Below are 22,710 nucleotides of genomic sequence, written 5' to 3'. Positions count from 1 at the left end.
CAGCTTGTTAGGAACTGGCTTTGTTCACTCAGCGGATTCACCTCATATTGTGGATCATTTTCATCAGTTTGGTTACTCCACAGGGTTTGCAAAATCTAGATGCTCTCTTATGCATTTGATTTGGTTTGCTACTTGAGTTATATGGAAGGAAAGGAATGACATAATTTTCCGTGGTAAACAAAGTTCTCTTGCGCAACTTCTGGAGAACGTTAAACTCCTTTCCTTTTGGTGGTTTAAAGCAAATGTTGCGCTTTTCCATTATAGTTTTCATAATTAGTGCCAAAACTCTTTCTTATGTGCGGGTATTGGCTAATTTTGCTACTTGTTACTAAACTCTTGGTGTATTTTTAGGTTGTCTTTTGAGGTACGCCTTGTACCGGGAAGATAGTCCTCTGTTTTATATATAATTTTGATTGCTTAAAAAAAAAAAACCAAGAACAGTTTTTTTAGGGGAATCCAAGCGCAGTTGTAACATTACTTTGAGGCACCAATTTTTTTTTTTTTTGTGGCGTTGTTGAAATGTTTGACTTAACGTATCAAGTAAGGGGACGCAGCGAAATGTGAATAAAACTTCTTGCTGATTGAAATAAGGAATGGATAATGTTTGTTGAATGCATAGGTCATCATAAAATCTCACTATTTTATTTTTGGACAGATAATGTTAACATGATAGGTCAACATATGTTGACTATAAGAAGAAGAAAAATTGTCCTTAAAAGAAATTGTGAAATTTGCAACTTGTATATACAGTTTGAGAATGGGATATTGATCATGAGCAACTAAGAAACGTGTTTGTTAACGAAATTTTATTATTAGGTAAACTTTAGTTAAAATTACATGTGTGGTTAGAGGATTTTTCCATTGAATTTTCATATGCCATATTTGGGATAATTGTATTAAAAATGAAAAATCATAAAATAAAATTATAGATGAACTTTACCGTAACTTGTACTTCCTGTACAAATGAGGAAGAATGAAAGAAAGAACACATACGTAGGGTATATCATAACTTCATCGTTTGGAAACCTTGCTGACTGTGAAGTCAAAACATAACTTCAATGTTGTATATCTAGGGTAGGGATGAGAATAGGCTAGGCCGAGCTAGGCTTTGTAAGGCCTGAGCCTGGTCTGCCAATTTTTTTGAAGGCCTAAGCCTGGCCTGCGGCCTGTCATAGGCTTACTTTTTAGGCCTGAACCTGACATTCTGAAAGTCTGATACGACCTGCTAGCCTGTTTAAAAGCCTATTTCATATGAACATATTTAAATCAACAATGTGATCTAAGTGTAAATAGACTAGCAAACTAATATATCAATTCGATTAAACTCTCTTTTGATAATGAACATGAGTTTTTAGGGAATTTGACTATATATTGTATTGTATTTCAGTTCTAGTTTATAATAATACATTTAGATATGCAAAAAAATAATTTATACTAATAAGCTTAAATTACTGAAAAAGTACACGTTTTTATTTGAATTCAAAGTACAAAATATAATATAATAATAAATAATATTATTCATATTTACTTAAATAGGCCGGCCTAATAGGCCTAAGAGACTTTTTGAATGGCCTGTGGCCTAGCCTATTAAGCTAAATAGGCTTTTAAAAAAGCCTAGGCCTTTTCTATTTAAGAAAAAAGTCTGGTCTGTCGTAGGCTAGGCCGTAGGCCCCTGTAGGCCGGCCTGACCTATTTCCATCCCTAATCTAGGGAGATACTATTCTCCATCCCTGCATATAATCATATTTGTAGACATAAATATTAGGTTGTTTTATGCTATTAACATACATGTTTGTTTACAGATTCATCTTTTTTTAACGATTATGAATGTGTATTGTATCAATATACTCTATCAACTTGAAAGAATGAATATCGATTATTTTTGTAAAAAAATATAATTTCGTACATAAGGAATAAAATTGAATAAACCATCAAATTTTCCAGGTCTTTTTAAGTAATTCACAATTTAGTCCTTCACCCTACTATTATTTTAAATTACTTCCCGTCTTTGTCAGAAAAAAAAATTAATCAGGTTTATGTCTTTATGTTTTATCACATGATGATGAATCTAATTGAAAAACTTTTGATAAAAATCGACTTAATATATTAATATAATCGAAGACTGATTTGATAGTAGCCTACCAAGACTCTGACGAGAAATTCTTGGTTGGATAGAAACACAAACAAAAAACACTTAGACACACACATAGATAAACAAAATTAAAGATAAAAGTAAAAAATTATGTGTCTAATTTATTTCTTTTTTATTTTTTTTAATTGTGTGTGCGGTTAAATGATTTTCATTTAGGTTTATGTCAATGGAAGAATTACTCGTCTCGGACTTGGTTTAGACGAAGTAAAATTACATGTGAACTTAACCGTAAGTTGTACTCATATGTACTTTCTGTCAAACAACGAGGAAGAATGAAAGAAAGAACACATACGTGGTCAATACGTGGGGCATAACATAACTTCATCTTTTCAAAATCTTGTCGACTATGACGTCAAACATACCAAATTAATTAGAGCACTCCCACCAGTCCACTTCCTAGTAACTTCCTTCATTCCTTAACAAATAAAAAAAATTGATTTTAGAATCTTATAGTCGACACGCCAAATTAATTTTTTCCCAAAAGCAGTATGAATTGCTAACTTTCCCTTTCATCAACAAATTGAATCATACGTATTACGTACCTGCATGTTAAGAAATATATCATGCATTTATAAGTAACCGCGTAGATTAATTTTACTCATCCATATATAATGTTAAACATGATACGAAGTTATTATCATCCAATATTTACATCAATTTGACATACGAATTGCATTGGTCCTATTGTGTCAACTATAGTCTCAAAATCTTTCGATTCATTCTCCTTCATAATTTTCTTCATATAAATTTTATTTTGTTATTATAATTATTATTATTACCATCTCAAAATTATTATTGTTATACTTTTGTTCTTGAAACCATGTCAATGACATTTTTCACAAACATGAACGACATTGAGACACTTCTCAATGCACCAAAAAACACCAATCACACACACAACAAAAGATGGCACAATGCTTTCATGAAAATCTATTGTTCTAGGGCTTTCATGTCACATTTTACCAAGAAACCAAAAATCACACCTATTCCATCTTTCACCGTGGTTGATTTCAATTCACCACACCCTTTTACCATTGATCAAGAAACTCTCATAGATATTGTCAAAGAGAAAAACATCGACACACTTCAAAATCATGGTGGAGTTGAAGGTGTTGCTTCATCACTTAAAACCAACATTGAGTTTGGTGTCAAAAGTGATGATCATGATTTTGGAGACATTGCAATTAGGAAACAAGTGTTTGGTTCCAACAATTACAAAAAACCACCTTCTAAAAGTTTCATTCATTTTGTTGTTGAAGCTTTTAAGGATGTAACTATTATAATCCTTTTGGTTTGTGCTACACTTTCACTTGGCTTTGGTATCAAGCAACATGGAATCAAAGAAGGTTGGTATGATGGTGGTAGCATTTTCCTAGCTGTTTTCATCGTTATTTCGATGTCATCAATAAGCAACTTCAAACAAAACAAACAATTTGATAAATTGTCTCAAGTTAGCAATGACATTCAAATTGATTTGGTTCGAAGTGGTCGTCGGTTAAAGGTATCAATATTTGATATTGTTGTTGGTGATGTTGTTTGTTTGAAGATTGGTGATCAAGTACCGGCTGATGGATTGTTCGTAGATGGACATTCGTTGAGAGTTGATGAATCGAGCATGACAGGTGAGAGCGATCATGTAGAGATAAATCGAAATTTTCATCCTTTTTTACTTTCCGGAACAAAAGTTGTCGATGGATATGCAAAAATGCTTGTTACATCGGTTGGTATGAACACGACATGGGGACAAATGATGAGTTCAATAAGCAATGACATCGACGAGGAGACGCCTTTGCAAACAAGGTTGAATAAGCTAACATCATCGATCGGAAAAGTTGGTTTGGTTGTCGCGTTTTTAGTCCTTGTTGTTCTATTGATTCGATATTTCACCGGGAACACAAAGACCGATAACGGAGTTAGAGAGTTCAACGGTAAAAAGACTAGTTTCGATGATGTGATGAATGCAATTATTGGAATCATTGCTGATGCTGTTACTATTGTCGTTGTTGCAATCCCTGAGGGTTTGCCATTAGCTGTGACATTGACACTTGCTTATTCAATGAAGAAAATGATGGCTGATCAAGCAATGGTGAGAAAACTCTCTGCATGTGAGACTATGGGATCTGCTACTACTATTTGCACCGACAAAACAGGTACCATTTGAAAAAATAATTGATTCTTTAAAAGCTGTTTACAAAAGTGATTATTCATTTTGTTTCTCAAAAATTGATTTTTTAAGAAAAAGGTTGTAACAAGGAGTCTTACTTTTGATATTAGGTACACTCACTTTGAATCAGATGAAGGTGACGAAGTTTTGGCTTGGTTTAGAACCATTGGAAGAGGGTGCATATTCAAATGTTGATCCATATGTTCTTCAATTGATCAAAGAAGGAATTGCACTCAATACAACTGGTGGTGTTCACAAATCGAAATTAGGTTCGGATTCTGAATTCGAGTTTTCAGGCAGTCCAACAGAAAAAGCAATACTATCTTGGGCTGTTTTGGAATTGAAAATGGATATGGAGCACTTGACAAAATGTTGTTCTATTATTCAAGTTGAGACTTTCAACTCAAAGAAGAAAAGAAGTGGAATTTTGTTGAGAAGGAATGTTGACAACAAAACTATTGCACATTGCAAAGGAGCAGCAGAGATGGTTCTAAGAATGTGCTCAAGATACTATGATGGTTACGGAATTTTGAAAGATCTTGACAATGAATCTATGCTGAAATTCGAAAGCATTATTCAAGGTATGGCGGCTAGTAGTCTTCGTTGCATCGCTTTAGCGTATACAGAAGTCGCAGACGAAAAGCTAGGAGATGAAGGCGACAACACCAAGATGGTGGTAAAAGAGAATGATTTAACATTGTTAGGGCTTGTCGGTATTAAGGATCCGTGTCGTCCAGGGGTGAAGACAGCGGTGGAAGCTTGCCAACATGCCGGTGTGAATGTCAAAATGATTACAGGTATTACTATAATATCTAATTTATGAGTAACATGATCTTTCGATATTGAATAAAAAATTCTCTATTTATGCATACGAGTCTATATGAAAATGAAAATAAAGGGTAACTTTATATCTGATTATAGGTGACAATGTTTTCACTGCGAAAGCTATAGCATTTGAATGCGGAATTCTTCGACCTAACCAGGACACAGATGAAACGGTGGTTGAAGGCGAACAATTTCGCAATTTTACGCACGAAGAGAGATTAGAAAAAGTTGAGAAAATCTCTGTGATGGCAAGATCTTCTCCATTTGACAAACTTCTAATGGTTCAATGTTTAAAACAAAAAGGCCATGTAGTTGCTGTAACAGGAGATGGAACAAACGATGCACCGGCATTGAAAGAAGCCGATATCGGACTTTCAATGGGAATTCAAGGTACAGAAGTTGCAAAAGAGAGTTCAGATATTGTTATATTAGATGACAATTTTGCATCTATAGTAACAGTTCTAAACTGGGGAAGATGTGTTTACAACAACATTCAAAAATTCATTCAATTTCAATTAACAGTGAATGTGGCAGCACTTGTTATCAATTTCGTAGCCGCGGTTTCAGCCGGTGAAGTACCATTAACAGCAGTCCAATTATTATGGGTGAATTTGATTATGGATACATTAGGTGCATTGGCTCTTGCAACTGAAAAACCTACCAAGGAATTAATGTATAAAAAACCAGTTGGTAGAACAAAGCCTCTTATAACTAACATTATGTGGAGGAATCTTGTGGCACAAGCTTTGTACCAAATAATAATTTTGTTAACTCTTCAATTCAAAGGTGAGGATATTTTTGGTGTGACATCAAAGGTAAATGATACATTGATATTTAATACATTTGTTCTATGTCAAGTGTTTAATGAGTTTAATGCAAGGAAATTGGAGAAGAAGAATGTGTTTGAAGGGATTTTTAAGAGTAAGTTGTTTTTGGGAATTATTGGTGTGACATTGGTGCTTCAAGTTGTGATGGTTGAGTTTTTGAAGAAGTTTGCTGGTACAGAAAGGTTGAATTGGAGTGAATGGATTGTTTGTATTGGTTTTGGTGCTGTTTCTTGGCCAATTGGTTTTGTTGTGAAGTTGATTCCTGTCTCAGATAAACCATTTCTTGATTTTTTGAGAATGAAGAAGACTTAGAAGAGATTTTGAAGAATAAGCCATATTGATTGCTTTAGTGATGCTACATCTAGGAAAGAAAATGTGGGTTTTTATGTAAATGTGGGACCATTCTATTTGTATAGTACATATTTTTAATCACATTTGTTACATGATACACATTCTTTAATATTTAATAAAACACATTTTTATTCAGGATATAATGTCAATGCAATTTCTTGGTGCTTAGTTAAGTTTAGGGACTTTTGAATGCAATTTATTGTTTTCTGCTCCTACATTAAGCATTGAGCCCATTCACCAAATGAAGGTTATGACATCAAATGATGAATGTCAGGAAATTTGGAGATTAACACCTAAGATACTTGTGATCATGGCAAGGAGATAATGACAATCCCACCTATGTCGCTAAACCAATCTCTTCTTTGACCCAGTGAAACACTTGTTTTGAGTAAATTTTAAAACATTAATTACCTTACTGTTTTTGATAGGGAGAGGATCCACTCCGGTGGAAATTTCCTCCTTTTTCTCCAGTGAAATAATTTTAGCAGTCCATTCATTTTAATGACACCTTAACTAATCTTAGTCCTTCATTCATTTTAATGTGTCATTTTCATTTCCCTCTCTTTTCACGTTCTGGCTTCCTGTAGAAATAATAGAAACCGCTTCATCTTCTTCCACAACAACACAGACCTAGTGAACTCTGAACATCAACTATATTGACGTCGTTGTCGTGTGCAATCTGTTGACGCCGTCACATGCAACTATTGTTGGTGCCGTTGTGTGCTCTTTGGTTGACGATGTCGTCGTTGTGCTCCATCGATTACCACTGTTGTGCTTCTTGATTGTCATCGCCGTCACCGTTGTCGTTGTCTTCGCACCAGTATTCGACGTTGTCTCTCCCTATTGCGACACGCATTCATCGCCTCTGCCATTGTCTCAAATTCATTGTCTCCATTGTCTCAAGGTTACAATCCATTCGAAATTTGTTTATGTGGAATGAAAATTGTGATAGTAGACTTAGGTAACCAAATCTATCATTTCATTTCATATTATTTAAGTTGTAGTAGCTTTATACTCTTGTCTGATTATAGTATATATTTTAAGTCGTTCTTTTTTATTTCAATCGATTAGGTTGCCAATTGATTCTATTGTTGCACCACAAGCCATCTACATGGATAACGAATTTGAGTGGAAACCTCAACTAGGAAAACAATTTTATACTTGGGAAGAGGCTAGGGGTTTTTGGAATGATTATGGTGAAAAAATTGGATTTAATGTTCGACAGAGTACTTGAACAAAAGCGGTTTCTACAGATTGCATGTGACGGCGTCAACAGATTGCACACGACAACGACGTCAATATAGTTGATGTTCAGAGTTCACTAGGTCTGTGTTGTTGTGGAAGAAGATGAAGCGGTTTCTATTATTTCTACAGGAAGCCAGAACGTGAAAAGAGAGGGAAATGAAAATGACACATTAAAATGAATGAAGGACTAAGATTAGTTAAGGTGTCATTAAAATGAATGGACTGCTAAAATTATTTCACTGGAGAAAAAGGAGGAAATTTCCACCGGAGTGGATCCTCTCCCTATCAAAAACAGTAAGGTAATTAATGTTTTAAAATTTACTCAAAACAAGTGTTTCACTGGGTCAAAGAAGAGATTGGTTTAGCGACATAGGTGGGATTGTCATTATCTCCTTGCCATGATCACAAGTATCTTAGGTGTTAATCTCCAAATTTCCTGACATTCATCATTTGATGTCATAACCTTCATTTGGTGAATGGGCTCAATGCTTAATGTAGGGCTTCATCTTCTTCCACAACAACTGTTTCAATTCTAAGTCCTAAGTCTCATGTTCGAATCCCATCCACCACTTAGTTGAAACAGTTCTTAGAAACAGTCTTACCTTAGCCATTTGGCTGTAGTGTTTTTTCTGTTTAATTTTCTCATTACCAATATATATATCGTATTATAAATTTTTGCCACACCAAATCATCATGTCTAGATCCGCCCCTGGCTACCACGCTTGAATGATCTCATTTCGAGTGTAGTCACATCATTAAACTTCCTGCAAAATTTTGTTAAAAAATCATAATTTGATACATGATCTGACTTAAAAACAGGGACCAAAATACTAGACACAAAACATTTGGGGAACTAAAAACTCGAAGAAATACCATCACAATGGAATGATATCAATTCTTGTACAGAACAACTTTTGAATACTTATAAGGAACTGTCATACCCCAATTTTTGACCTAAGGATCCTACATTCATACACCGACACGTGCCCTTTGACCCTGATTAAGTCTTTGACTTTTCGGTGAAAAATTCGGCAGAGATGTATTTTAGAATACCTCATTTTTTTTGTTCCGAGTCGGACCCTCTTCTCTCTTTAAGTTTCATTTATTTTTATCTTTATTTCCATCTTTTATTTTATTATCTTTGTAATTAACTTTAATTTATTTAAGTTTTAGGTTTTAATTAATTTTAATCTTTTCTCTTTATTTTTATCCTTTTCTTTTATTATTTTTTTTATTATTTATTTTTTAGATAAGTTCAAAAACCCTTTATTTATTTTTTTTACTTTTATTTTAGTGATAAGTCCAAATAGTGTGTCGAAAAACAGTCCAAGTTCAAATCTAATACAGCCTGTCACGTTTTCATCCTCCATCCCAATCCTTTCACACACCTCAATCCTTTAAGCAAGCTTCCAGGAACAGATACCTATAGTTCTCCCCAAGCCACAGATTTTTCTGCTCCTATTAAACAAACCCTTGCCCTATAAATAACAACCAAAACATGCTAACCATAACCTTGGTCACCGCAATTTAACCTAATTCCAAAACCCTTATTTCTGCACAGTTTGAAGTTTCAGCGTTGCATTTTTTATTTTAATTCACGTTAGCTAGCATAGTTCAGAACCCTTGAGAACATTTGTTTTACAATTATCCATTCAAATTCAATTGGAAGCTTTTGTTATTGCTTTCACGCTACTGTTGCAATTCCATTATTTTCATATTGTTGCAATTTCATTGCTTTCACGTCAGCTTTCCATTTATTTTAATTTGCCTTACTCGTTGCTGCTCTATATTTCAATTCCAATGATTCCCTTCAAAAAAATTCAATTCCAAGGAAGAAGAATTATTTTGTTGCAATTGGCTAGTGACGTGAGGCTTTGTGAATGCTCCAAACCTTCTAGCTACCATAATATAATATACTTTTTAGAATTCTTGTTGGAGGCAATTCTTTTTTAATTTCTAGTTCCATATTACAATTTGAGCACCACTTTTGCTATTGTTATTTTTGATTGCCGTGTTCCACATATATACATATACATAAACTGCTGCGTGGATGCACTGTTTTCGATATCATATTGCTTTGAATTGTTTCAGGTAGCAGCCGCTTCTTTTATCTAGAGAATCTATCGTTAACAACTCGTTGTAGGTGTTTGCAGTGGCTTTTCTATTCCATTCCAATTGCAAGGCCATGGCTGCTCTCCAAAGAGATTCAATCATAAAGAGAATTGGTGACCCCTTTGCATTTTTTTTTTTTTAATTTCTTCTTCATGCATTTTTTTTTTCTTTCTTTTCTTTAGCATTTTTTTATTTCTCATGCATCTTTATTATTCCACCTATTACATATTATTTTCCGTCATTTATTTTTATTACATGGATATTAGAATGTAAATATAGGCTTAGTGTAAATCATGCATATTTATTTTTCTGTTATTCACCTTTTCCGCATAACAGGCTTAATGTAATAGCTTTAGGTGCATGGGTGCGTGCGTGTGTATGCATTTTATTTTCTCTCTAGTTTAGGTTAAGGGTTTTTTCGTGGTGATCCAACGTGACCGCAAAATCCCTACGCTTTTATTTTTTCTGCTCCGATAGTTTAATTTCAATTATTCAAAAACAACAAAAACATGCAAATAACCAAAAATCACAAAAATATTTTCTTAAATAAACCTTGATCCTAATCAAGTGACGTCCCTTTTTATTTTATTTTCTTAATCAAATATCAATCAATTTAACTTATTTTGAGTCCATTTTCTTTCAAATTAAAAAACACAAACAAATTTATTTGCCATTTGGCTTTTCCTTTTAAAACCTTTTTCAAAACTAATAAAAAATACACAACCAATCAAACGTCAGTTTTTACCCCGAACTACGAGGTTTTGATCACTCACGGGTACGTAGGCAGAGGACACTTGTCCTTCCAAATCAATAAAATGTAGATAATTAGGTCTTCCTCTTTTTCATTTTAAATCCCTTTCTTTTTTTCAAAACAAGCAAGTTATAGCACATCAATTAAATGAAACCAAGAGGTTCCCGTAGATTACTACGGACATAAAGGGTGCTAATACCTTCCCTTTATGTAACTAACCCCCGAACCTAAAATCTTTTCAATAAGGGGTAGTTCGAACTTTTTCCCCTTTTCTTTAAAAAATTAAATGTTCAGTCGTGAAATAATTAATGAGTCAAAAGCTAATCAAATAGCCTTGATCTCCAAAAAATGACTCGACAGAAATGACGACTTCACTGGGGAATCCCCCTAAGAGGGTTGAGCCTAACTTGGTCTTATTTAATTTTTGTGCTATTACTTGCTTAAAAAAATAAAAATAAAAGATGGAAATTCGTGTATATGTCTGTTCTTCCTTCTTCTTTCTCCTTTCTTAAACGTGAGTGGTGAGATAAGTCCTACACCCGGACTTGAGGGAACTTAAGATAGGATCGGGTATAATCATAGTATCCATGCCAAGAGTACTCTTCGGTATTGGTACATGTGATAACCCACTCAATGGAGGGATCTTTGAGGTATACGTTTGTCGACGTGAGTACTCGCGTATGGCATGTTACTTTCAAGTGACCGTCGAAGTTGAGAACCTTTAGTCACCTTTAACCCATCTTGGCTTTTTAGGACGTAGTGCGATGGCTAGTCGAGAGTACTCTCGTATTGGTTGACACGTGATACTACAACCAAACGAGACTAACCTACGGATATTGTTGGAACGAGAGTACTCTCGTCACCTAACAAATATTCGGAAGTGGTTGAAAACTTTGGGAACTTGGTAGAACCCGTGATATAGGTACTTTTGAAACCATAGTCCTTACCAAATGGCGTTGTTATCCCTAAGCTCCAACATTGTATACCTAACCTCACCATGCATACATGCATTCATTCATAAAAACTTTTTCTCATCAAAACATCGAAGGACTTAGATAAGTCGTCTTGTAAACATCAAAGGTATTGACCTTGTAAACAGGAACACCAAGAAATACAACTTTAAAAGTCTTAACTAGACTTTAGCTTTGTTAGGGACTTTTCCCTTGACTTTTCTTTCGCTTTTAAAAAGGAAACTGTTTGTAATATTTTCAATTATCAAATGAAACAATGTTCCTAATGATGTTTACATCACTTTGACGAATCCTTCAATAAAATAAAAATGTGTCCATTTTTGCATAAGCATATCATGCATCATTTTGCATTCATAAGTTTCAAATCTGAGTCTCATAAGTCATTTTTTTCTCAATAAAAGGTCAATCTATCTCAAAAGTGTCATGGCGTCCTCGTCCGAAATCAACTCGCATGTATAACACTCGAGCAATCATAAAGAGAAGATGGATTTTCTCGAGCAAGAAAATCAATTGCTCCGGGAGGAAATGGCAGCCATGCAGACCAAGATGGACGAAATGACTGAATTAATGAAGGCACTGACGGTTGCTCAAGCACCTCCTCCTCCTCCTATCAGGACTCTAGCCGAAATTGTTTCTACTGGCCCCGAATGGACATTTTGTGCCGATACTCCAGAGTACTCTACACCGCAACGTTCCGTACCTTAGTTCCCGCCTCTCACTGCTGGCGAAATACTCCGTCCCATTGCTTGTGAGGATCAGATGCCTACTTTTCAACGAGCAACTCATGTTCCTCAGCAAGTTACGACAATTCCTCCAGCTGTCGTGACCTACTCAGCACCTGCCGTTCATATTATCCCACAACAAGAGGAACCCATCTTCCATTCTGGGAGTGTGGGGGCCTATGATAGAGTTAATGACTTGCAGCAAAAATATGATGAAATTCAGCGAGATGTGAGAGCCCTCCATGGAAAGAAAGGGTTTGGGAAATCTGCTTACGATCTCTGTTTGGTGCCGAACGTACAGATACCACACAAGTTCAAGGTACCGGATTTCGAGAAGTATAAGGGGAACTCCTGTCCTGGGAAACATCTAACAATGTATGTGAGAAGAATGTCTGCCTATGCCAAGGATGATCCAATCCTTATCTATTACTTTCAAGAGAGTTTGGCCAGTCCTGCTTCAAAGTGGTACGTGAATCTAGACAAAACAAGGATTCAAACTTTTCGTGATCTGTGTGATGCTTTTGTAGAACAATACAGTTACAATGTGGATATGGCCCCAGACCGAAGCGATCTTCAGGCTATGACTCAGGGAGACAAAGAAACGTTCAAGGAATATGCTCAGCGGTGGAGAAATTTCGCTGCCCAGGTCAGCCCGCGTATAGAAGAGAAGGAGATGACCAAACTTTTCTTGAAAACTCTCAATCAGTTCTACTACAAGAAGATGGTCGGAAGTGTGCCCAAAAACTTTGCAGAGATGGTCGGTATGGGTGTACAGCTGGAAGAAGGAGTCCGAGAAGGACGACTGGTCAATGAAAATGTCCTCGCTGGCAGTTCAAAAGAGAAAGACCAGGGAGTGAATATGGTGAAAGGTCAGCAAGTCAATCCACATCACCATGCTCAAAAAACACCGCAGTATGATCTGATTCCTATAAAATATGCGGTTTTGCTTCCACAGTTGCTCGAAAGGAATCTAGTCCAGACCAAGGCGCCTCCTCCGGTACCAACAAGATTGCCAGCATGGTATAGATCTGACCTTTTCTGTACCTTCCATCAAGGGGCACCTGGCCATGATATTGAACATTGTAATGCAATGAAGAAGGCAGTTCAAAATTTGATCCGGACCAACCGTCTGACCTTCTAAGACTTAACACAAGGAATGGTTAGCTGTAATTGGGTCGCTGTTGACGTTCCTTCCGCTGTTTTTGTTTGTTTGTTGCTTTTCGCTGTTCAAAAAAATCCTTTCGTCCCGCCCGAGACGAAAGTGAACTTGTGTAGGGCTTTTTGCTTTAACTATTTTCATCGTTAATAAAAAGGTCGTTTTGATCCCAACTTTGTTTTTTATTTTGTGCTTGTTCTGGAAAAATGGTAATACAAAAAACCAAAAAAAATAATCATTCTCAAATATCTGCATAATCATAATTTATACTTATTTGTCAAAATCAATAATCAAATCATGCATTAATAAACCCGTTGAACGCATTAACCATGTCCTCTCTTCCAACTTTGAGTTCCATGTGTCTGAAGCTGAAGAAGGGAATGAAGAGATTCCCGACAAGATCTCTTGCATATTGGGGCATCTTAGCCGTCGAAGCTGCAATCAAAAATCAAGAAATTATTCAAAAGATGGCAGTCATTTACAAAGACTGGCATGAGATGTTACTGTTACCTTACGTGGGTATCATGCTTCAACAGGGGCAACCCCCCCCCCCCCCCCCCCCCTCCTTCCCTCAGTATTCAACATGGAGGTCGTGCTTCCCGTGCAGGTCAAAGTCCCGCCAATAGGAGTTCTGCTAAAGTCCAAGCTTGATCGAATTTAAACGAATGACGACCTTGTGCAAATATATCAAAAGAGGTTTGAAACAAGCTTCTAACAAGAACGTTCGTCCCGATGAATTTCAAGAAGGGAGCTTTGTACTACTTTTCAACCAGACTTTAGGGGCAAGTGGATGCCTAACTATGAAGGCTCGTGTGCAATGACTTTCGCAACTATGGATGGTGACAAACCTGCACGTCCTATGAATATCGGTGCAGTCAAGCAATACTTTGTCAAAAAATAAAAGCTCGATAAGTCGCAAACCTAAAAAGGCGGCTTAGGCAAAAATGAGCGTCTCGGTGGACTGAAAACCCGAAAGGGCGGTCCAGACAAAAATTAGAGACAAAAAAAAATGATGATGATTATCCTGATAGATTGAAAACCCCAAAAGGGCGATCTATGCAAAAGTTAAGGATCATGACAAAGTAACTGCATCCGGTCAGGCACAATCCACTTGGGGCGTACCTGCTATCAAAGAACCTCCGATTCAAAGCATGGGGCATAATTGCTATCAAAGAACCTCCGATTCGAAGCATCTGCAGATCAAAGACTCGGAACAGGGGCATTCAAAGTTGTTAGGGAGAATAACGGTTAATGTGTTCGATGTACCCTTCCCATTATATTTACCATTTTTCAAAATTTTCAAAGATTCGTGGAGCCACGCCATTGGTAGGCCACCACTCAATTCATCAAATTTGAGCCTGTACCATTTATTTGGAACTCCCGTTTATTCTATTTGTAGAATTTCTTCTATTTTTTTGATGGCAATACTTGAAGCAAAAATTTTCAAAAATACGAAACTTTTCTTTACATCTTTTGAAAAGTGTGAACAACAAACACACTCTCTTTGAACTCGTGAGTAGTTGAAGCGTACATCAACATCCGCCTCGAGAACGGTTACATTCCTGAAGAGAAACATGGTTAAGCACAATGAAGAGGACCTCTGCTTCGAGCAAGATGCTTTCAGTCAAAAAAAAAAAGAACAAAAAGAAATACAAAAATAAAAGCTCGCTAAGTTGAAAACCTGAAAGGGCGGCTTAGGCAATAGAGAGCGTCCTGGTGGACTGAAAACCCGAAAGGGCGGTCCAGGCAAAAATTAGGGGCACAAAAAAAGGAATATATTCCCGGTGGACTGACAACTCGAAAAGGCGGTCCAGGCAAAAGTTAGGGATTTTTCAAAAAAAAAAAAGCATAAAAAAAAAATGACTGTTGAAGCATGCCAGGGGAAAGGCACTCCACGTTGGTTTACAAATGGCGACTTCTTCCAGATTTCGGTTAAACATTGGGCTCTCTCCCCAGGAGGTATCAGTTGCTACCTTGTGTCGGGTTTCACCACATCAATGGCTCAATTTGTTCACAATAATATCATCTCCAAGGAAGTTTGCCGAGTGTTTGTACTGCGATGTCAGTCCGCCTCCCATCCTACATATCTTGTCTCGTTTCATCGAGTCGTCTGTCATATACAGTTCATACAATCATACAAGTTACATTCATACATTCATACAATCATACATTCATACAATCATGCATTCATACATTAATACTTTCACGTACTCATACATTCATACATACACAATATATTCATAATGTCAATTCATACATGATTGCATTAGTCACCAAAATTTTGTTTCGGTCATGCCTTTTCAATTTGGTCTCTACTTATCATTGTGTCAAGCCGCAAGTTTCTACGCATGAACATCTGACATTTACCTTCTCATCATCAAAAGTGTCATCCCCAGTGTGTCTGGTCAAGAGATGTCACCCGTCAGTGTCAAGTGGCAAGTCCTAAACAACGGACAGCTTGAGTCTACCTTTATCTTGTTTCAAGTGGCAAGTCCTAGACAACGGACAGCTTGAGTCTACCTTTATTTTGTTTCAAGTGGCAAGTCCTAGACAACGGACAGCTTGAGTCTACATTTTATCTTGTTCCAAGTGGCAAGTCCTAGACAACGGACAGCTTGAGTCTATTTTTATCTTGTTTCAAGTGGCAAGTCCTAAACAACGGACAGCTTGAGTCTACATTTTATCTTGTTTCAAGTGGCAAGTCCTAAACAACGGACAGCTTGAGTCTATTTTTATCTTGTTTCAAGTGGCAAGCCCTAAACAACGGACAGCTTGAGTTTACCTTTATCCTGTTTCAAGTGGCAAGTCCTAAACAACGGACCGCTTGAGTACACTTTATCCTGTTTCAAGTGGCAAGTCCTAAACAACGGACCGCTTGAGTTTACCTTTCGTCATGTTTCAGTTTGGAATCACATTTTATTTTCTTCAGTGTCATCCCCAGTTTAGCTGTTCAAGAGATGTCACTAAAAAGTTTTGTCTTTATTTTACTATCGTCCCAAACCAATACGGTAGTAGACAATCATTTTCCCCAGTGAAACTACATTCCCTCTAGCAGAGTCGGATCCCTTTTCTTCAACGAATTTGGGTATCCCGTTTTTGTTTCTCGTCTCAGTCAAATCATATTTGTCATCCTGCATTCATACTTGCATCACGAGCATTCATAGCATCTTAGGTCGAAAATTGGTGTACTTTGTATTTAAGTCTCTTCGACCCGTCAAATCAAAGATTTCATCTTCAAATCTCCGGATGAAGAAACTTAAATAGGGGCATCTATCATACCCCAATTTTTGACCTAAGGATCCTACATTCATACACCGACACGTGCCCTTTGACCCTGATTAAGTCTTTGACTTTTCGGTGAAAAATTCGGCAGAGATGTATTTTAGAATACCTCATTTTTTTTGTTCCGAGTCGGACCCTCTTCTCTCTTTAAGTTTCATTTATTTTTATCTTTATTTCCATCTTTTATTTTATTATCTTTGTAATTAACTTTAATTTATTTAAGTTTTAGGTTTTAATTAATTTTAATCTTTTCTCTTTATTTTTATCCTTTTCTTTTATTATTTTTTTTATTATTTATTTTTTAGATAAGTTCAAAAACCCTTTATTTATTTTTTTTACTTTTATTTTAGTGATAAGTCCAAATAGTGTGTCGAAAAACAGTCCAAGTTCAAATCTAATACAGCCTGTCACGTTTTCATCCTCCATCCCAATCCTTTCACACACCTCAATCCTTTAAGCAAGCTTCCAGGAACAGATACCTATAGTTCTCCCCAAGCCACAGATTTTTCTGCTCCTATTAAACAAACCCTTGCCCTATAAATAACAACCAAAACATGCTAACCATAACCTTGGTCACCGCAATTTAACCTAATTCCAAAACCCTTATTTCTGCACAGTTTGAAGTTTCAGCGTTGCATTTTTTATTTTAATTCACGTTAGCTAGCATAGTTCAGAACCCTTGAGAACATTTGTTTTACAATTATCCATTCAAATTCAATTGGAAGCTTTTGTTATTGCTTTCACGCTACTGTTGCAATTCCATTATTTTCATATTGTTGCAATTTCATTGCTTTCACGTCAGCTTTCCATTTATTTTAATTTGCCTTACTCGTTGCTGCTCTATATTTCAATTCCAATGATTCCCTTCAAAAAAATTCAATTCCAAGGAAGAAGAATTATTTTGTTGCAATTGGCTAGTGACGTGAGGCTTTGTGAATGCTCCAAACCTTCTAGCTACCATAATATAATATACTTTTTAGAATTCTTGTTGGAGGCAATTCTTTTTTAATTTCTAGTTCCATATTACAATTTGAGCACCACTTTTGCTATTGTTATTTTTGATTGCCGTGTTCCACATATATACATATACATAAACTGCTGCGTGGATGCACTGTTTTCGATATCATATTGCTTTGAATTGTTTCAGGTAGCAGCCGCTTCTTTTATCTAGAGAATCTATCGTTAACAACTCGTTGTAGGTGTTTGCAGTGGCTTTTCTATTCCATTCCAATTGCAAGGCCATGGCTGCTCTCCAAAGAGATTCAATCATAAAGAGAATTGGTGACCCCTTTGCATTTTTTTTTTTTTAATTTCTTCTTCATGCATTTTTTTTTTCTTTCTTTTCTTTAGCATTTTTTTATTTCTCATGCATCTTTATTATTCCACCTATTACATATTATTTTCCGTCATTTATTTTTATTACATGGATATTAGAATGTAAATATAGGCTTAGTGTAAATCATGCATATTTATTTTTCTGTTATTTACCTTTTCCGCAGACTTTAGAATGTATAACAGGCTTAATGTAATAGCTTTAGGTGCATGGGTGCGTGCGTGTGTATGCATTTTATTTTCTCTCTAGTTTAGGTTAAGGGTTTTTTCGTGGTGATCCAACGTGACCGCAAAATCCCTACGCTTTTATTTTTTCTGCTCCGATAGTTTAATTCCAATTATTCAAAAACAACAAAAACATGCAAATAACCAAAAATCACAAAAATATTTTCTTAAATAAACCTTGATCCTAATCAAGTGACGTCCCTTTTTATTTTATTTTCTTAATCAAATATCAATCAATTTAACTTATTTTGAGTCCATTTTCTTTCAAATTAAAAAACACAAACAAATTTATTTGCCATTTGGCTTTTCCTTTTAAAACCTTTTTCAAAACTAATAAAAAATACACAACCAATCAAACGTCAGTTTTTACCCCGAACTACGAGGTTTTGATCACTCACGGGTACGTAGGCAGAGGACACTTGTCCTTCCAAATCAATAAAATGTAGATAATTAGGTCTTCCTCTTTTTCATTTTAAATCCCTTTCTTTTTTTCAAAACAAGCAAGTTATAGCACATCAATTAAATGAAACCAAGAGGTTCCCGTAGATTACTACGGACATAAAGGGTGCTAATACCTTCCCTTTATGTAACTAACCCCCGAACCTAAAATCTTTTCAATAAGGGGTAGTTCGAACTTTTTCCCCTTTTCTTTAAAAAATTAAATGTTCAGTCGTGAAATAATTAATGAGTCAAAAGCTAATCAAATAGCCTTGATCTCCAAAAAATGACGCGACAGAAATGGCGACTTCACTGGGGAATCCCCCTAAGAGGGTTGAGCCTAACTTGGTCTTATTTAATTTTTGTGCTATTACTTGCTTAAAAAAATAAAAATAAAAGATGGAAATTCGTGTATATGTCTGTTCTTCCTTCTTCTTTCTCCTTTCTTAAACGTGAGTGGTGAGATAAGTCCTACACCCGGACTTGAGGGAACTTAAGATAGGATCGGGTATAATCATAGTATCCATGCCAAGAGTACTCTTCGGTATTGGTACATGTGATAACCCACTCAATGGAGGGATCTTTGAGGTATACGTTTGTCGACGTGAGTACTCGCGTATGGCATGTTACTTTCAAGTGACCGTCGAAGTTGAGAACCTTTAGTCACCTTTAACCCATCTTGGCTTTTTAGGACGTAGTGCGATGGCTAGTCGAGAGTACTCTCGTATTGGTTGACACGTGATACTACAACCAAACGAGACTAACCTACGGATATTGTTGGAACGAGAGTACTCTCGTCACCTAACAAATATTCGGAAGTGGTTGAAAACTTTGGGAACTTGGTAGAACCCGTGATATAGGTACTTTTGAAACCATAGTCCTTACCAAATGGCGTTGTTATCCCTAAGCTCCAACATTGTATACCTAACCTCACCATGCATACATGCATTCATTCATAAAAACTTTTTCTCATCAAAACATCGAAGGACTTAGATAAGTCGTCTTGTAAACATCAAAGGTATTGACCTTGTAAACAGGAACACCAAGAAATACAACTTTAAAAGTCTTAACTAGACTTTAGCTTTGTTAGGGACTTTTCCCTTGACTTTTCTTTCGCTTTTAAAAAGGAAACTGTTTGTAATATTTTCAATTATCAAATGAAACAATGTTCCTAATGATGTTTACATCACTTTGACGAATCCTTCAATAAAATAAAAATGTGTCCATTTTTGCATAAGCATATCATGCATCATTTTGCATTCATAAGTTTCAAATCTGAGTCTCATAAGTCATTTTTTTCTCAATAAAAGGTCAATCTATCTCAAAAGTGTCATGGCGTCCTCGTCCGAAATCAACTCGCATGTATAACACTCGAGCAATCATAAAGAGAAGATGGATTTTCTCGAGCAAGAAAATCAATTGCTCCGGGAGGAAATGGCAGCCATGCAGACCAAGATGGACGAAATGACTGAATTAATGAAGGCACTGACGGTTGCTCAAGCACCTCCTCCTCCTCCTATCAGGACTCTAGCCGAAATTGTTTCTACTGGCCCCGAATGGACATTTTGTGCCGATACTCCAGAGTACTCTACACCGCAACGTTCCGTACCTTAGTTCCCGCCTCTCACTGCTGGCGAAATACTCCGTCCCATTGCTTGTGAGGATCAGATGCCTACTTTTCAACGAGCAACTCATGTTCCTCAGCAAGTTACGACAATTCCTCCAGCTGTCGTGACCTACTCAGCACCTGCCGTTCATATTATCCCACAACAAGAGGAACCCATCTTCCATTCTGGGAGTGTGGGGGCCTATGATAGAGTTAATGACTTGCAGCAAAAATATGATGAAATTCAGCGAGATGTGAGAGCCCTCCATGGAAAGAAAGGGTTTGGGAAATCTGCTTACGATCTCTGTTTGGTGCCGAACGTACAGATACCACACAAGTTCAAGGTACCGGATTTCGAGAAGTATAAGGGGAACTCCTGTCCTGGGAAACATCTAACAATGTATGTGAGAAGAATGTCTGCCTATGCCAAGGATGATCCAATCCTTATCTATTACTTTCAAGAGAGTTTGGCCAGTCCTGCTTCAAAGTGGTACGTGAATCTAGACAAAACAAGGATTCAAACTTTCCGTGATCTGTGTGATGCTTTTGTAGAACAATACAGTTACAATGTGGATATGGCCCCAGACCGAAGCGATCTTCAGGCTATGACTCAGGGAGACAAAGAAACGTTCAAGGAATATGCTCAGCGGTGGAGAAATTTCGCTGCCCAGGTCAGCCCGCGTATAGAAGAGAAGGAGATGACCAAACTTTTCTTGAAAACTCTCAATCAGTTCTACTACAAGAAGATGGTCGGAAGTGTGCCCAAAAACTTTGCAGAGATGGTCGGTATGGGTGTACAGCTGGAAGAAGGAGTCCGAGAAGGACGACTGGTCAATGAAAATGTCCTCGCTGGCAGTTCAAAAGAGAAAGACCAGGGAGTGAATATGGTGAAAGGTCAGCAAGTCAATCCACATCACCATGCTCAAAAAACACCGCAGTATGATCTGATTCCTATAAAATATGCGGTTTTGCTTCCACAGTTGCTCGAAAGGAATCTAGTCCAGACCAAGGCGCCTCCTCCGGTACCAACAAGATTGCCAGCATGGTATAGATCTGACCTTTTCTGTACCTTCCATCAAGGGGCACCTGGCCATGATATTGAACATTGTAATGCAATGAAGAAGGCAGTTCAAAATTTGATCCGGACCAACCGTCTGACCTTCTAAGACTTAACACAAGGAATGGTTGGCTGTAATTGGGTCGCTGTTGACGTTCCTTCCGCTGTTTTTGTTTGTTTGTTGCTTTTCGCTGTTCAAAAAAATCCTTTCGTCCCGCCCGAGACGAAAGTGAACTTGTGTAGGGCTTTTTGCTTTAACTATTTTCATCGTTAATAAAAAGGTCGTTTTGATCCCAACTTTGTTTTTTATTTTGTGCTTGTTCTGGAAAAATGGTAATACAAAAAACCAAAAAAAATAATCATTCTCAAATATCTGCATAATCATAATTTATACTTATTTGTCAAAATCAATAATCAAATCATGCATTAATAAACCCGTTGAACGCATTAACCATGTCCTCTCTTCCAACTTTGAGTTCCATGTGTCTGAAGCTGAAGAAGGGAATGAAGAGATTCCCGACAAGATCTCTTGCATATTGGGGCATCTTAGCCGTCGAAGCTGCAATCAAAAATCAAGAAATTATTCAAAAGATGGCAGTCATTTACAAAGACTGGCATGAGATGTTACTGTTACCTTACGTGGGTATCATGCTTCAACAGGGGCAACCCCCCCCCCCCCCCCCCCCTCCTTCCCTCAGTATTCAACATGGAGGTCGTGCTTCCCGTGCAGGTCAAAGTCCCGCCAATAGGAGTTCTGCTAAAGTCCAAGCTTGATCGAATTTAAACGAATGACGACCTTGTGCAAATATATCAAAAGAGGTTTGAAACAAGCTTCTAACAAGAACGTTCGTCCCGATGAATTTCAAGAAGGGAGCTTTGTACTACTTTTCAACCAGACTTTAGGGGCAAGTGGATGCCTAACTATGAAGGCTCGTGTGCAATGACTTTCGCAACTATGGATGGTGACAAACCTGCACGTCCTATGAATATCGGTGCAGTCAAGCAATACTTTGTCAAAAAATAAAAGCTCGATAAGTCGCAAACCTAAAAAGGCGGCTTAGGCAAAAATGAGCGTCTCGGTGGACTGAAAACCCGAAAGGGCGGTCCAGACAAAAATTAGAGACAAAAAAAAATGATGATGATTATCCTGATAGATTGAAAACCCCAAAAGGGCGATCTATGCAAAAGTTAAGGATCATGACAAAGTAACTGCATCCGGTCAGGCACAATCCACTTGGGGCGTACCTGCTATCAAAGAACCTCCGATTCAAAGCATGGGGCATAATTGCTATCAAAGAACCTCCGATTCGAAGCATCTGCAGATCAAAGACTCGGAACAGGGGCATTCAAAGTTGTTAGGGAGAATAACGGTTAATGTGTTCGATGTACCCTTCCCATTATATTTACCATTTTTCAAAATTTTCAAAGATTCGTGGAGCCACGCCATTGGTAGGCCACCACTCAATTCATCAAATTTGAGCCTGTACCATTTAT

The 22,710-nt window shown here is 36.9% G+C and overlaps 3 protein-coding genes across 3 annotated transcripts; all 3 read left to right on the top strand.

Moving 5' to 3' along the window:
- Positions 1-2,603: 2,603 nt before the first annotated feature.
- LOC146912867 (putative calcium-transporting ATPase 13, plasma membrane-type) lies at positions 2,604-6,428 on the top strand. Its single transcript, XM_085716194.1, has 3 exons — positions 2,604-4,302; positions 4,427-5,113; positions 5,238-6,428. Exons 1-3 carry the CDS (start codon positions 2,973-2,975, stop codon positions 6,278-6,280), a joined length of 3,060 nt encoding a protein of 1,019 aa, XP_085572320.1. The 5' UTR covers positions 2,604-2,972; the 3' UTR covers positions 6,281-6,428.
- Positions 6,429-12,157: 5,729 nt separating this feature from the next.
- LOC146912866 (uncharacterized) lies at positions 12,158-13,261 on the top strand. Its single transcript, XM_085720792.1, has one exon. The coding sequence runs from the start codon at positions 12,158-12,160 to the stop codon at positions 13,259-13,261; it is 1,104 nt and encodes a 367-aa protein (XP_085576918.1).
- A 6,960-nt stretch (positions 13,262-20,221) lies between these two features.
- On the top strand, positions 20,222-21,325 carry LOC146912865 (uncharacterized). Its single transcript, XM_085720791.1, has one exon. The coding sequence runs from the start codon at positions 20,222-20,224 to the stop codon at positions 21,323-21,325; it is 1,104 nt and encodes a 367-aa protein (XP_085576917.1).
- The last annotated feature ends 1,385 nt before the right edge of the window (positions 21,326-22,710 follow it).

Source organism: Medicago sativa, chromosome 6, assembly GCF_051527215.1.
Source record: "Medicago sativa cultivar Bolivia chromosome 6, Bolivia_mono, whole genome shotgun sequence".
NCBI lineage: Eukaryota > Viridiplantae > Streptophyta > Magnoliopsida > Fabales > Fabaceae > Medicago > Medicago sativa.
This window is presented reverse-complemented; position numbering and strand designations above follow the sequence as displayed.